This window comes from Triticum aestivum, chromosome 1B (assembly GCF_018294505.1).
Source record: "Triticum aestivum cultivar Chinese Spring chromosome 1B, IWGSC CS RefSeq v2.1, whole genome shotgun sequence".
Lineage (NCBI taxonomy): Eukaryota > Viridiplantae > Streptophyta > Magnoliopsida > Poales > Poaceae > Triticum > Triticum aestivum.
Genome location: NC_057795.1, coordinates 563511284 through 563528138, shown reverse-complemented (window position 1 = coordinate 563528138; position 16855 = coordinate 563511284). Strand labels below are relative to the sequence as shown.

Here is a 16855-nt window from a genome sequence, read left to right as displayed (position 1 = left end):
ATACAAAGATCATGTTAGACATCAAATTTAGTATAAGCTCTGTTCCACTAAAACATGGAAGCCCTAGTCTTCTAGTCAAGGATATCAAGGTAAAACCATCGAGAAGGGTGAACAAGAATTCTATTGGGAGGCAAAACTCCGAAAACAAGATATGATAGAGAATCTCTTGCGTCGACAAGAGGTGAGATAATTTTGCACCGAGAGGCAAGGTTGGACAAAGCGCTAGGCATAAACGAGGAGTTTGGCCTTCTCCTAGCACCTAAGTGGTGTTTAAGCGCCTTAGGCGTAGCCTAGGTGCATGTATAGTTTTGGCTATCAGGGTGTATTTGGGGTAATATATGTGTATCAATGTTAATTTAGAGCATATAAGTGCGTAAAATACCATGTCTTGCCTTTAGAATATGGCCTAGGCCTGTTTGGCCTATCTATGCAATGTATCATGATTTCTCGTTTGAGTAGACAATTTCTTCTTTTGCATGCCTAGACTTTTTCATATGTCCGAGGCGAGTCATTTGGTCATTGCCTAGCACCTAAGGGTGTTTATGCGCCTATCGACGTCATCTTTTCCGGTACAACTAAGAGGAGATCTCTTCACACCACACTTGAGATGAAATCCCCTCCCATAAGAATGAGATGTCTTACAAGCTACCACCGGACACTTTTTATAAGAAGTTTTTCTACTTCGACCATCATTGCTCTTGCGGAGGAGGAAAACTTAGGGAGGCTTCGTATTCTTAGGTCTATAAACACCTTGAAAAGAGGACGCGAAGTATCTACACATGAGCTCAAATGCACCCTAATGAACGTAAAATCAAAAAATAGTAAAAAAATTCAAAAAAATCTGAAAAAATTTCTTAATGACTCCGCGTCTAGGTGTACAAGTCACCTTAGGAATCAAATAATCCAAAAACATTTAGGCACGGTGCATTAACTTTCACATCGTTTCTTGTTTCCTGACATAAATAATGGAATCAACCAATAAAAAATGTAAGACATGTATGCTTTTAATGACTTGAGATTAACAAACACGACATACAGTGGTCAGTCCATTGTATGCAATGCTATTAATTAGCAAATAAACAATAAGTTTTCTCGTTTTTTCCTCCGCCTTGGTCGCGATGCACAACCTTACATGACTTATACACCTAGATGAGGGAGTACCTTGGATCTATCGTTCTTCATGCTTCTGCATTTGTTTTTCACAGATAGACAACTAAACATAAAGATACACTTTCTAACAAGAAGAGACCAAATGCATGTCAGTGCCAACAGTCAATGCCGCAAAATTTGATGGTTGCTATCCATCCTGCCCCAAATAAATAAATAAAGATAATCTGACAATAACTTTCCCTTTTACTTGTACATGTGAAACATTATGATATACTCTGAGGTAAAACAAAAAACACAACAAAACATTATGTAACAATCTAAAATAAAACAAAGACAAACATAGACAAAACTAGTAACCGTGACATGAATAATCTCCAGATGACAATGGACGACACGTCAGAGGTGGCAATATCAAAGTGTTCGTCCTGTGTACAAGGAACTAACATGGTTGTAACGAAACAATAAGTTAATGAAAGAAAAAGATTTAGGAGAGAAAGGAGCTATAACAATCTTACAGTAATTTACAAGGAAAAAAGATTGTTACAAATCAAAACGGCCTTGTACTTCGTCGGTGGTTTAATGGTTGACCACGCTGCACTTCTTTCTGATCTCACCTTGGCTTCCGGTGAGCGGGTTGGCGTTGCCCATCTTGATCATGGAGTCGGCGAAGTGGGCGAAGAACTCGTTCTTGAAGGCACCGGTGGCATGGCGCTGGACGTAGGCGCGGGTGAAGGGGTCGGTGAGGAGGGCGCCGTCGGAGTGGAAGAGGCCCCTCCGCTTGCTCACCAGCTTGAAGTAGTCGGTGTCGAAGGTCTTGAAGCTGCCGGGGTCCATCTCCACGAGGGTGGTGTTGTCGTTGAGGCTTGCACACTTGCTCTTGAGCCGCATCATGTACTGCGGCTCTAGCGTGGGGTCGATGTCGCTGGGGTTCTCCATGCCGGTGAAGTTGTAGAGCCAGTCGGAGAAGGAGAAGCAGTGCGACGTCCCGATCGTGTGCCCGGCGGACAGGACGACGAGGTCCTTGGCGTCGAGGTTCACAGCGGCGAAGAGCTGGGTGAGCACGGTGAAGTTGGGGGTCGGGGTGGCAGAGCGTCGGTCTCGTTGGAAATGGACACGCTGCCGTCTCGCCGGCCGAGAGGAACTGTCCAGAATGGACCCTTGCTATGGAGAAACCATGATCGAGCAGCATTAGAATTTGGCTTCCACACGTACCGTGTCATTTGCAAAATGGCCTGGTACTCTACTCACCAGCCATACTGCGTCCCTGGCAATGAGGGCGAGGATGTCGGCGCAGGAGACGGTGTCGGGGCAGGCCTTCTCCACCGCGGCCTTCACCCTCTCGACAAAGCCGAAGCCTCGCAGCGTCTGGTTCGGCTGCGTATCCTTCTCCGCCGTCTTGTTGGCCGAGTCCAGCAGAACCGAGCCGTCGCACCCCTGCATTCATGGTGGTCAGGCCACTGCACAAAACAGGTTACGGACAGACAACATGTATGCAAATGCTGCTTACCCTGACGAAGCACCCAGTGACAGCGCCTTCACCATCTCCTTCCTCACGACATCCTCCACGCTGGGGCACGTCTCGCCGTAGAACTTCTCGTGGAGCTGCGCCAGCGCGCACGTCGTCGCCACCGCCGCGAGCAGCAGCGCCACCTTCACAGCCCTCGACGCCATCTTCACACGCCAAGAAAGCTACGCTATGCGAGGATGAGGATGGCTAGGTAGCTGTGCTGTTGCTGCAGCTGGATTGGCGCCTGGGAAATATATAGCGCCGGAGTGTCCCCACGCCTGCATATGGTGGGCTGTCCTCCGGAGCAGCAGGTAAAATTTGCATGGTTTAATGAGTTGTTCCTTGTTTGCACTCTCCGGAATCTTTGCCGTGGCAGGTACACCGGCGGCCACCGTATGTATAATGGAGGCAGCTGGACAGCCAGACCCAGACGGAAGCACGTCGGCAGATCAACTCATAAACTAATTAGTCATCAGTCATCACAGAGCGGAATTCGCTGCCAAGTTTTAATCAACAGAGGGCCAGTGAATGCCACCTACTGGTAGTTCGCAAACGTGGGAATCTCATGATCCATATATTTGAACCGGTGCCACATGCTATCCTGAATATATATATACTTAGGTGATTTTTCAGGCAATATATATACTTACACAACCACTAATTAGGGGGTAGTACCTCGCAAAATTACCCCGTGTCACAAAGGTGACGACACGTGGAGCTCGACACATCTCGTCGTTGGATTAGAGTCCAAAGTTTAACATTGCCATATGCATGCTGATACAAATTTGAAGCCACCTAGATGCATGATTCACTATGTAGCACGATCGACCTTTCAATCAAAGTAGAGGTGTTTGACTGGGAGAAAATTTGTGGCACACACCGGTGGGGCACTCAAATGTTCTGCGCCAAGATTCGCAAATTTATCTCTGTACTCCGTGTATTCGCCGGCGCATATCAATACACATATATCTGTATTCATATCATAAATATAAAGTATTATACCTATTTTCGTGGTTCCGTTTTCAAAGGTATAGATATTTAGGTAAACAGTTCCTGTAACAAGTTCCTACTAAAACCCCAGCATTGTGCTAAAAACTTTCAGTGTGTTCTTCTCTCTCCCCGTGTGTTCTTCAAGTACCCTCTGCTTCTCTTCTTAGAAGCGATCCGAGCTATTCTGTTGCGAATCCCTCACAGACGGCAACGACTGAACTACTGTAGGAGACGTAGTCCATAAGGTTATCCGGCACAGCTTAGTCGATGACGTATGTTTGACGTAATTCAAGTGTTTTTGTAAGCACAAGTTCTACATATGGTTGCTGAGTATTCGATCATTTATCCTTTTAGGGGCTTCTATTAGTTTGTCCTGTTTCAAGAAGTCAGATGCCAATCTTGTTTGTAACGAAAAATTTGGGGCTGGATCTTAGAACACAAATAATCACGTACGCATGTATTTTAGGAATCAAGGAAGTTATTGTAAGCACCAGGAATTAAGACTCAGAAACTTGCCAAGTTGGTTAGTTAAAGAGACTGAAACTAGGGCATCATGTTAGTTAAGGAAAGTGAAACTTACAACACATGTACAATCTTGTACCCTTAGAAGAATTAGGACCACACGTTTATTAAATATTTTCTACAATGCAAATTTCGAATATGGATTATTATATGGAAAAGAAAAATACATGTATAGACACATGTATGTAAATGATTTAAGTTTACAAAAAATAGTTAGTAAACTTAAAATGAAGGTTACATACAGAAAGAAAATTGCATTATGAACTTGTCTTCTGAAACTTTAATTTACTAATAAATATACCTTATAATTTTGACATACTTCAATGACTGATAGGTCGATGCAAAATTAAATGCATGGATTAGTTACGAAATTTTGAAGCTATCTTATGCACCGGTAAAGTAGGACATGAATGTATTTGATAAGTTACTTTGTTCTATAAATAAATTGTTTATTTAATGTTACTGCCATAATGTAAAATCTTGATTTGTGCCTTACTAAAACATCGATTTTGCATCATGCTTTTATATTGATATTTATTGCATTAGGGGCTGTTAGTACACATTATAGCAGAATACTTATGCCTTTCGCTTTTATTTTACAAGGTTTACATGAAGAGGAAGAATGCCGAATGCTGGAATTCTGGGGTGGAAAAAGAGCAAATATTAGAGACCTATTCTGCACAACTTCAAAAGTCCTGAAACTTCACGAAGAGTCATTATGGAATTAGTAAAAAATATTGGGCGATGAAAGCACCAGAGGGGGCCACCTGCCATCTGCAAGGGTGGAGGGCGCGCCCCCAGCCTTGTGGGCCACCTGGCAGGCCCTCGATGCCCATCTTCTGCTATATGGTGTGTTTTGACCTGGAAAAAAATCAGAAGGGAGCTTTCGGGATGAAGCGCTGCCTCACGCGGCGGAACCTGGGCAGAACCAATCTAGGGCTCCGGCGGAGCTGTTCTGCCGGGGAAACTTCCCTCCGGCAGGGGGAAATCGAAGCCATCGTCATCACCAATGATCCTCTCATCGAGAGGGGGTCAATCTCCATCAACATCTTCACCAGCACCATCTCCTCTCAAAACCCTAGTTCATCTCTTGTATCTGATCTTTGTCTCAAAACCTCAGACTGATACCTGTGGGTTGCTAGTAGTGTTGATTACTCCTTGTAGTTGATGCTAGTTGGTTTATTCGGTGGTAGATCATATGTTCAGATCCTTAATGATAATTAATACCCCTCTGATTATTAACATGAAAATGCTTTGTAAGAGGTTACGTTTGTTCCTGAGGACATGGGAGAAGTCTTGTTATAAGTAATCATGTGAATTTGGTATTCGTTCGATATTTTGATGAGATGTATGTTGTCTTTCGTCTAGTGGTGTTATGTGAACGTCGACTACATGACACTTCACCATGATTTGGGCCTAGGGGAAGGCATTGTGAAGTAATAAGTAGATGATGGGTTGCTAGAGTGATAGAAGTTTAAACCCCAGTTTATGCGTTGCTTCGTAAAGGGCTGATTTGGATCCATATGTTTCATGCTATAGTTAGATTTATCTTAATTCTTTTTTCGTAGTTGTGGATGCTTGCGAGAGGGGTTAATCATAAGTGGGAGACTTGTCCAAGGAAGGCAAAACCCAAGCACTGGCCCACCCACATATCAAATTATCAAAGTAATGAACGCGAATCATATGAACATGATGAAAACTAGCTTGACAGTAATTCCCATGTGTCCTCGAGAGTGCTTTGCTTTATATAAGAGTTCGTCCATGCTTGTCCTTTGCTACAAAAAGGATTGGTCCATCTTGTTGCACCTTGTTTACTTTTGTTACTTGTTACCCATTACGAATTATCTTATCACACAACTATCTGTTACCGATAATTTCAGTGCTTGCAGAGAATACCTTGCTGAAAACTGCTTATCATTTCCTTCCGCTCGTCGTTGGGTTCGACACTCTTACTTATCAAAAGGACTATGATAGATCCCCTATTATCGTGGGTCATAAAGACTCTTTTCTAGTGCCGTTGCCGGGGCGTGAAGCGCCTTTGGTAAGTGGAATTTGGTAACGAAACATTTATATAGGGTGCTGAAATTTACTGTCACTTGTTACTATGGAAAATGATCCCTTGAGGGGCTTGTTCGGGGTATCATCACCTCGACCGGAAGAGCAAAGAGTTGCTCCTCAACCTACTACACCTACTGAAAATATTTATTATGAAATTCCTCCGGGTATGATAGAGAAGCTGCTAGCTGATCCTTATGTAGGAGATGGAACATTACATCCTGATATGCACCTAATCTATGTGGATGAAGTTTATGAATTATTTAAGCTTGCAGTTTGCCCAAGGATGAAGTCAAGAAGAAGGTCTTCCCTTTATTTTTGAAGGAGAAGGCATTGACATGGTATAGGCTATGTGATGATATTGGATCATGGAACTACAACCGATTGAAATTGGAATTTCATTAGAAGTTTTATCCTATGCATCTGTTCATCGTGATCAGAATTATATGTATAATTCTTGGCCTGTGAAGGAGAAAGTATCGGTCAAGATTGGCGGAGGCTTAACTCAATGTTATATTGATGCCCCAATTATGAGTTCTCAAGAGAAATTATTATTCAAAGTTTTTATGCTCGGCTTTCTCATAATGATCGATTCATGCTCGATACTTCTTGTACTTGTTCTTTTATGAAGAAGACCATTGAATTCAAATGGGATTTATTGGAAAGAATTAAATACAACTTTGAAGATTGAGAACTCGACGAAGGTAAGGAGTCAGGTATAAACCTCAAGTTTGATTGTGTTAAATCTTTTATGGATGGGATAAATGATTTTATGCCCTTAGTTGCGTCCCACTCGGCTGGTTTGCCCTTAATTTCGAAAAACCCTTGGTCTTCCCCAAGTGCGTTTGGCCCGCTTATGCTTTTGCCCTTCCGTCTCAATTCTGTCCGGTCAAAGGGGTTTGACCGTTAGTCAGACATTTTTCTAGACAATTTTGCCCCTCTTTGCTACTCCAGTAAAAAATCTGAGACAAAAACATGACACTTACAAGTGGGTCCCAAGCACATAGAAAAAAAGCAAGATAGAAAAATCACACGCTTTCTCTCTCTCCTTTCTTCCTGTCTCTGCCGCCTGGCAAGTGACAGCAGCACCGATGTGTGTTGGTCCACCGGAAAGGTAGGGAGGCCGACGACTTGGGTGAGCTGGGCCAGAGGGCACGAGGCGGCGGTGGACGAGGTCAACGCTGCAAGGGGGCGGTGGCACGACGCAGGGGAGGCCGGGATCGGCGCAGGGTATGCGGGCACAGCGGAGACGACGGATCCGTCTGCAGGAAACTTGGGCTAGACCGGATCCGGTCGGGATGGAGGTCGGGAAGGCACTAGCAACCGGCAGCGGGGCAGATGGGCAGGATATGCTCATCCCCAGGCTCAGGGCGCCATGGACATGGTGGCTTGAACCTATGGGAGAATGGATGCACACTGAAACACGAAGAAACCGTGTGAGAAAAGGAAGGAGATGGGCGGCGTGGTCCTGCTGCTTGTTGCCGGCAGCGCCCTGGGCCGCGGCCACGCCGGGCATGGACCGAGCGCATGAACGTGCGTGGGGAACGGGGCTACGCTCGAGGTCAACGCGCAAGTCCGGATGGACGAAGTCGCGTAGATCCAGATGTGGGATTGACGGATCTGGCACGGCTGGTCGCGGTGGCGCTCGAAACGGCCGGTGGCTGACAATTACCAGGTCGGCGGCGACCTCCTGTTGCCCGCAGCGAGAGAGAGAGAGAGAGAGAGAGAGAGAGAGAGAGAGAGAGAGGGTAGGCGGGCACGCAGATAGATAGGATGAACAGAGAGAGAGAGGGGAAGGGTAAACTTGTTCGGAAAATTGTCTGACTAACGGTCAAACCATTTTGACCGAACGGAATTGGCATGGAAGGGCAAAAGCATAAGGAGGCCAAATGCACTTGGGCAATATCATGGGTTTTTTGAAATTAGGGGCAAAACTGCCGAGGGGGACACAGCTAAGGGCACCAATTTATCCCTTTGTGGATACCAATGCTTTTCATGATTTTAGCACTAAATATTGACTTGACTCTGAGATAGTAGCTTCTTTCTATGAATCATTTGCTACTCATGTTGATCTCCCTAAGGAGAAGTGGTTTACATATCATCCTCTCATTGAATTGAAAGTAGTAGAACCTATGAAAGTTGAGGAAGAAACCATTACTTATAATGTTGAACCTATTGTTCCTACTGCTTATATTGAGAAACCACCTTTTCTTGTTAGAATGAAGGATCATGCTAAAGCTTCAACTGTGATTCGTAAGAGTTATACTAGAACACCTACACCCCTTGAACAAATTAAAGTTTAACCTAGTATTGCTATTTTTAAAGATCTCTTGGTCGATAATATTGATGGGCATGTTATTTATTTCGGTGATGAAGCTGCTAGAATTCCTAAACTCGATACTAAAGATAAACATAGACCTGTTGTTGGCATGCCTGTTGTTTCTGTTAAAATAGGAGATCATTGTTATCATGGCTTATGTGATGTGGTTGCTAGTGTGAGTGCAATACCTTGTACTAAGAAATTATGAATGATATTGCACCTATTGAGATAGAAGATATTGATGTTACTATTAAGCTTGCCAATAGAGATACTATATCACCAATTGGGATTGTTAAAGATGTTTAAGTCTTGTGTTGGAAAATAAAATACCCTGCCGATTTTCTTGTTCTTGCTTACCCAAAAGATGTTTTTTGTCTCATTATATTTGGTAGACCTTTCTTGAACACTCACTACCAGGATTCCGGACTATTGCAACAAAATTTATTGCTACAACTATACTTCGTTGCAATAAAATGCTATATTACCACAAAATTCTAGTTCGTGGTAATAGGATCTACATATTGCAACAATTTCGTTCCATCGTGCTAGGTACTCAATTTTGTTGCAATAGAAGCCACATATTGCCACAAGCTACATCAGTGTTGCAATATGGTGGTGATATTGCGATAGTTGCGACCTGTTGCGTGAAGTGGTCATTTTGTTGCAATAAAGACTAGGTATTGCGACAATGTAAATCTTTGTGGCAATATTTAGACATATATTGCAACAATTCTGACATGTGGCACTAGCCATAGATACTGTTGCAAAATATATGGCTTCTTATTGCAACAGAACATGTATTGGTTGTAATAGGGCGACTTTTTGCCTCACCTTCGTTGTGTTGCAATAACTATTATATATTGCGACAACTTGTGCATGTATGGTAATACGTACAACATATTGCAACAATCCTCTAGTGTTGCGAAAAAAGGAGCAGTATATTGCAACAATATTCTCTACAGTGCCCCTGATTTTTTCATTTATTTATTATACTATTTCTCAGGATCTGATTAAAGGGGCTTACTAGTTCATAGATGTGTGAACACATTTGGTACCACAAATTGCACCCAAGTTGTATTTTAGTCACATATCTTGCAAAGTGGACATCGGTGGTATCACAGCTTGGAGGAACGCTTGCTTACACGCGTGCGAAACGTTACACACTCGCGGACACCCTTCTCTTTAGGGTTTCTTGCACTGCCAGGGTCTCCTCCACTCGCCCTACTGACCTCCTAGCAAGGTCCTCCTCAGCACCGGAAAGGCGGCAAGCTCACTGCCCTTCTCACCAATGTGAGTCGTGAGCACTGGGCAGCAAATCCTCATATTCTCTTCCTTCCTAATTTTTCTGTATCTTTCTTGATGTGATTGTATGTATTTATGTGTTGTTAATAAAAATGTATAGCATCCAAGATTCTCTCACCCAAGGTACAACACGCTTCTCTATATAGTTTAGTTGTCTGATTTGTATTGTTAGACAGGCTGGTTGTTCTCTCTGTCCCCTGATATTTCCAGCAAGAATTCAGCAGCAGATGAACAACACTATATCAAGATATATATGTCTAAATATAATGACTAATGTTTCTTTAAAAAACAATAAGTATTGTCAAATATCCCTAACATGAAGTTCTTTCCAATAGATCATCTTTTAAATGTATGCATTGTTCTTTTTTTTAAAGAACTACTCGAGAATGAGGGAATAAACCGGCTAACAAGCTTTCATAAATAAAAATCCGGCTATATTCCAACTACCAATATACCCAACCTGTAATCTCATTTTAATTTTAATTAGATCTAATAGCTAACCACCATTCCTTTGATTATGCATGCTCTAGGGAATCTCTTTTTAATTAGAAGGCGTGGTGTACATAGACTCCCTTCCTTATCTTGAAGGCTTTCCCTCTATTTATTTCCTGTCGCAAGGATTGAATTTCTTTCTTTCCTTATTTCTTCAGAAATCCCTTTTAATTAGAAAAGGATGGTCTCCTTTTCTTTCTTAATTTTCTTCATGTTGAGATTTATATAGAAGGCGTGGACAGAGCACTCTTGCCTTATATTCCTGTCACAATGATTCAATTTATTTCCTTCTTTGGTCTTTACATGTATGTTCAAATCCCCTCTTATTTTCCTTCCGTACTCAATATCATTTCGTTCCTTATTTTCTTTGCATGTCGATGGAAATCCTCTCATGTCTTTGCCACATCTGAGCGGGCCCCTGTGTAAGTGAGCGTGGGCCCAGACCGAGGCCATGGCACCTTGCCCTAGAGTGTGGGCCCAAAAAAATAACAGCAAAATAAATTGCTCGTCTGGTGGTTCGAAACCCAGACGAACTATTTGTAGACCGAAACAGCTAGCCATCACGCTAATGTTCGCTTCATGTTCACGTAATTCATCTAGAAATACATCTTTACCTACTAATAAATCGCCGATTACTTCTAGTCGTCCGTCGTCGCACGTTTTGCAGAAAAGCCCCGCAGTTTTCAGGAAATCAACCCGCGGTCCCGATTTAAGTGTATTTGAAAAAACGTTTTGATTTTACAAATTGACCGCTGAATTTATTAGAATTCCACCCGCGCTCATTTGTTCATCTTATCCAGCCAGTGGCAGAGAAGGTCGAAGGGGGATACCTTCGGCTGGGCTCTCGTCGGCGAGCTCGTCGGCGGTCCGGCTCTCCCCTCCGCCTCCGACCCTCTCGGCCTCTCCTCCGCCTCCGTTGTCCCAGGCCCCCCTTTAGGTGCGTCTCCATCCCAGCACCGTGCTCCTCTGTCCTTGTTGGCTAGCAGCCGCGGTGAGGCGCTCGTCGGCCGGCAGCCATGGCGCCCCTGGATGGAGAAGATTGGCTGTGACGTCAGATCTTCCCGTCGTCCGGTTCATCTCGTGCACCGCCACGTCCACCGCTTCGCCCCCCATCGCGCGCGCGAGTGCGGTCGTCATGTATATGGCGCCCATCCGGCCCGGCTCCCCGGGACCTGCCCTGCTCGGCACGCCGCCGACAACCACATCCCACCTCACGTCAAGCACCTCCGGCGGCAAAGAGGTCAGCGCCAGCCGGCAGCCCAACTTGCGCACCGTCCCCGTCAGGCGCCGGCACACCGGGCTCGACCTCGCGCGCCGCAGCACCGCCCACGCCTCCGGACGGGTCGGGGTACCTTGCCCGCTGGACGGCCGCCGAGACGCTGGGGCCACGCCTAACGAGCACACCCCGCACGCTGTCCGCATCTTCGACGAAGGCGGTGGCAGCGCCCTGCCCAGAGTTGACCGCGGCGAGCGCGAGGAGCTATGGCGAGAGTCCGAACACAAGCAGCCTGCTAGGCACGCGCGCGGCCACGACGGAGCGGAGCAGCGGGAAATCCTTGGCGTTGAGGCCGTCCGTGGACCAGAGGTGAAGAGCAAGGAGGTGGTGGTCCGGGACACAGCCTAGGTGCATCCTGCGCATCAATCAGAGACGAAGGCCAGGTATGTATGTGCTACTTTTGTTGCTGGTTGTGCTGGGGCAGGTAGTGGCGGTGGCTGCTGCATGGCATTGGGCAATATGGTGGAATTGTTGTGGGATTTTGGATGTCTTTGCTGTTTCAGAGAAATAGATGTAGGTGAGTTTGTTTTGTGCTTATGATTGTGTCTGACAATGTCTCGTTCAATGAGATTGCCATTCGACCAATTGTTTGTATGAATTCTGTAAAACTTTTGTGACTATGAGTGAAGGAAATCTTCTGTGCCGCACCTTTGAGCTTGAGATGCACATTTGTATTCCCTGTGAGTAACTTAACATCTGACATCTTAACTTAATTTTTTTATGCAACTGGGGAACTTGAATAATTTGTTAGGTAAATGGCAGGAGTAGAACCTATTCAGTAAATACAAACGATCCACATCTCATGTTCAAAGGGACATCTTAAAGGTTTTGTCTTTCTAGCGTGTTCTGCTCACAATTCACCACCCTTCTTGATAAATTGGTATGCTCTTGGTATTGGCATTTAACATATTCAGTACAAACATGTCTTGAATTGTTTTTGTAGGATTAGATGTAGCAGCACTTGTGATTTTATCATTCCGTCTTAAAGTATTCACACTGCTAGCACCATATGTGTACAACTGGAAACATATTTTACCGAGTTAAGAGAAAATGATGCCAGGAGGAAAACTTTGAACAAGTTTTATAAGATCATCTTTATACGTGTCTTTCAATCTTTCAGTTTTTTTTATGACTGCTGGGTTTATTAGTACAAATGAAATTTACTAAAAAAATTGAGGATAGGAGCAACATCAGAATAGTGAAAGCATGTCACATGCTACAGATGTAATAACAGTACTGATACAGAAACAAAACATGTACAGTTAGCATAACAGAAGCACTAGAATGTTTAAGGGGACCCCTGGTACTCTAATGGTTTTCAGGCTCATATTTTATAGTGAACAAGAAACCATTTTTCTCACTCTTTTATGCGAAATTATGCCTAACATATATTAATGTTTTGGTGGAAACAATGGTACTTCCTGTCCTCTTTCAGAGTTTAAACTACTTTCCTTTAATTAAGTTGAAACTTTGACAAGGGATGTAGCAGGGTTAGCAGAAAACATGATGCACGATTGAATTAAACATGCAGGGTTCATCTAAGCATGCAAATGCATCTTATTTCACCAGAAAAAATCTGCTTGATTATTTTACTAATTATCTTGTCAAATGCAGTTCCTGGGATAAGGGAGGCACATCCGTTCTGAAGATTACTTTATTTTCTATACTAGAACATGGGACCAATTACTTTATCTGTATACTACAATATTGGCTGACACCAAAGTTGACTCTGAATTTCATTGCTTATTTTGCTAAGTGAGAACATAGGTCTGCAATTCTGCATACATCTTCATGATATTTCCTTCTATCTAATTTATATGAAGATTAAGAGTTATTTTCATGGAGCGTGCACACACGCTGGCAGGTTCTTTTTCTGTTTTTAATAGTTTGGATTTATATTTTGAGAGTAATTTGTTTGGATCCTTCACGTATCTACAAAAATCTTCGAGTCCATAACGTGAATGCGTTAGTACATGTCTTTGTTGTCCGAACTATGCATATATTGGGTTTTTCTTTTAAGGTTGAATTTGACTCATCTCGAAAAAAAAGTTAGTTTCTTGTTGTCAAGCAGCTGTCACATGAATTAGTGAGCGAAGGATGTGAGAACTAAGCGGCTCTCATAGGTTACCATTCAAATCTAAGAGAGAAGAACAAAGAAAGGAAAGCCAAATCTCTAATTAAGGAAGGCAGGCTCTCATGGGACCGTTCAAATCTGACAGACTAAAGGAAGGAAAGCCAAAACATGAATGAAAGGGATGGAATTGATCAAAGGAGGAACAATGAAATCTCTAATTGTTGAAGGAATCCTCAGCATGGGACATAGGAAAAATTTAGCACCTTAATTCCCGAGCATTGCATAATATATTAATCAAAAGAGGAACACATGCATGTTGAAGATCCTAGGGGGGCTGCTCCCAGCACGCATGTGCAAGACCCCACCACTCAATAAAAGAGCCTCTCTAACTGCAGTTTCGTTTCATAAAATCAAAACAGATATTAATCTCGCAACTGGGAAAAGGGAGCAAGGGAATAAGGAGGTTACAAATCCGTTGACTCAGATGGAAAACCTTGGGAACACAAAATAATCGGAGGTTACAAATCCGTTGACTCGGCTGGAAAACCTTGGGAACTCGCCTGGGACGGTCTATTGCGTTGTTGTCGGCGCCGGTCGCAGGGGAGGACGGGCGCCGGCGGCTGCGCCCCGCCGGCGAGGGATGGGCCGGGACGGGCGACGGTGACCGGTGACCTGGAAGGCGGCGACGACGTCCGTGGTGCTGGCGGCAGCGGCTCCCAGCTGCTTTTGCTCCTGCTCATGGTGAAGGAAGAGACGAAGAAGGTGGTGGCCTCGATCCGATCCTATCTAGATCGAGAGCCTACGGGGGAGGCCTTGAAGTGAGGTAGTGGCGATCGTTGGGAGGGGGACTAGGAGTGCTGCTCATGGTGGTAGTTCCCCGCTGGACAGGAAGGAGTCGAGAGTGTGGGAAGAGCAATGGGGGAGAGACCAGGATGAGGGCCACTAAGAAGATATCGGAGGGATAGACATTGGTTCGTCTGGGTCAGACGACACTCGTCGCCTCCGCGAGAGGGCTCATGGAATCGTTGTAGCCAGATGCAATGGGCACCCGAGCGGGCTGGACATGGGAGTGAATGAATTAGACATATGCAAGTCAGTGATTGGATTGCTAAAATCTTAAACCACGTATGATATTTTTTTCCGTTGTAACGCACGGGCCCTTTTATACTAGTATATAACAATTTGTCTATCGCTTGTCTCTAGCACCTAGCAGATTTAAGAGGGAAAGTTTTTTGCTTTGTGTAATTGACGGAAGGAGGTAGCCACTCGGCACCATTTTATTTTGTAAAAGTTGCAGTAACTATTAATACATAATTATTATGTATTTCAAATGTCTAATCTGTTTCATTATTGTGTACCTTGAAGAGGTAAACATAATTTTTTCCCCTAAAACTTACGTGCACTTAAACAGTTCAACATGTGTATTAGAAATTATTATGCATATTCTCTATTTTGTTTTTTTTGCATAGTAATACGTGTCTCATTCATATCATAAAGAACAAAATACAAGTCACGTAAAGACCGACATGACAAAACTGAAAAGATAGCAGAACATCTCTGAGCTTGACACCAACGCCCGCCACCTGCTTCCGACACCACCTCTGCAAGCACCAAAGAAAAGAATGACGAATCACCACCTCATCCGAGCTCGACGCGGCTCCATCGCTGATATGTAGCTTTACGGACCTCCAAGGGGGTTGACCAAGAGTGAAACCCTTGTCGTTAAACGAATCAGACTGGGCAACACCACGGACACACCATCGAACTCCAGATCTGGCACCCCACCACAACTAAGATATCGAAGGAGGAAACCATACCTGCCATCCACGAACCACGAGCCCAACACATGTTCCGTCTTCCAGATGTCGTCGATGCAGACCACAATCTGCATCCGCTCCTGGACTACCTCCCAAGCTCCACGCCAACCATGGAGCAAACGCCGTTGCAACGGCGAAGCCCGAGGACATAGGCCCACCACGAGGATGATGCCGCCGCCATGCCATCCTTGCTTGAACAAACTGGTTTCCAAATCAATCCCCAACCATAGGACTGCTGGCCTCGTTAGGAAAGGATCCGAAGAATATTTATTCAGCGTCGTCATCGTCACCGCTGAAGTAAAGACGATGAACAACCTTAAAACCTAGACTACGAGGGAGTAATAACGATCCACACGCTTGAATCCGGCGACCCCCCTCACCACCGACGACCGAGGTCACCGATGGAGGGGAGTCGCCGGAGAACGGCGTTGGAAGATCGGCCTCTCCTGGCGGCGGCTAGGATTGCAGCCGCCAGGGACGAGAGGAAAAAAGGCCAACCATGCGGATCACCACCAGGGCCGGCACCACCACGGTAGGGGCACCCACACCTAGATCCCCACCTCAATCCCGGTGTACCAGGGGGGACATAACCCAGTGACTGTTGACGGCCGTCGCGGAGAACCAGCTCAGGTGATGCCAAGTCCATCGTTTGAGGCACTGATCCGCCTCCGGCATCAGGAAGTCCCACCCACCACAACCACATACCTCTACCTACACCAAAACGTGAGGAAGTCTCCCCAACCAACCGCAAAACACCCACCTTGGCTTGAGCGGAGGGAACCCAGACAAACCGCCCGAGGAGCAGCCAATCCCGGGCAAGAGGACGAAGTCAAGCTCCTGCCACGACGACAAGCCTGCACCGGTGGCCTCCTACGAGCATACGCACCCGAAAGAAGTGGCCGCCGCCAAATTGGATGAGGGCCACTCATGTCAGCCGGCAACTTCGGCTATCGAGCAGCCACTCCTGCGTCTCGACCCCCGTCGGCTCCTCAGACCATCCTTCAATATACTTTATGCAACCTTATTTGAGATACATGTAGTTCCAATTAAAATTAGTTTCAATATAAATGCCAAATTGGGAGATGTAACATCGTGGGTGATGAATCATCATAGGCCGCTGGGAGCTATATAAAACACCATGGGGGATGAGTCCATTCGTGAAGAATGTATAGTCCAACTTCCATGAAATATTCTGAAAATTTATGTCAAACTTATGCACCCATAATATGATTTAATGCGAATTTACATAATTATGGTCCACTTGTAGATATATTGTCACCCCCCTATAGGTTGGAAATGCAAGTTTGAATTCTTCATCACAATCATTTGTAATTTTCATCCATTTTAGGATATGATCTAAAACTAAACATATGCACTTAAATATACATTT

The 16855-nt window shown here is 44.7% G+C and overlaps 1 protein-coding gene and 1 pseudogene across 1 annotated transcript; both read right to left on the bottom strand.

Annotated features, from left to right (window-relative positions):
• Positions 1–1463: 1463 nt before the first annotated feature.
• On the bottom strand, positions 1464–2835 carry LOC123095322 (peroxidase 1-like). Its single transcript, XM_044517023.1, has 3 exons — positions 2618–2835; positions 2359–2544; positions 1464–2271 (listed from the first exon to the last, which is right to left on the bottom strand). Exon 3 carries the CDS (start codon positions 2044–2046, stop codon positions 1687–1689), a length of 360 nt encoding a protein of 119 aa, XP_044372958.1. The 5' UTR covers positions 2047–2271; positions 2359–2544; positions 2618–2835; the 3' UTR covers positions 1464–1686.
• An 8396-nt stretch (positions 2836–11231) lies between these two features.
• Positions 11232–11904, bottom strand: LOC123079815 (glucuronoxylan 4-O-methyltransferase 3-like; annotated as a pseudogene).
• Between the last annotated feature and the right edge of the window lie 4951 nt (positions 11905–16855).

What these genes read in the sequence shown, in the direction of transcription:
- LOC123095322 (XM_044517023.1), bottom strand. Translation starts at nt 2,046, where the DNA reads ATGGAGAACCCCAGCGACATCGACCCCACGCTAGAGCCGCAGTACATG.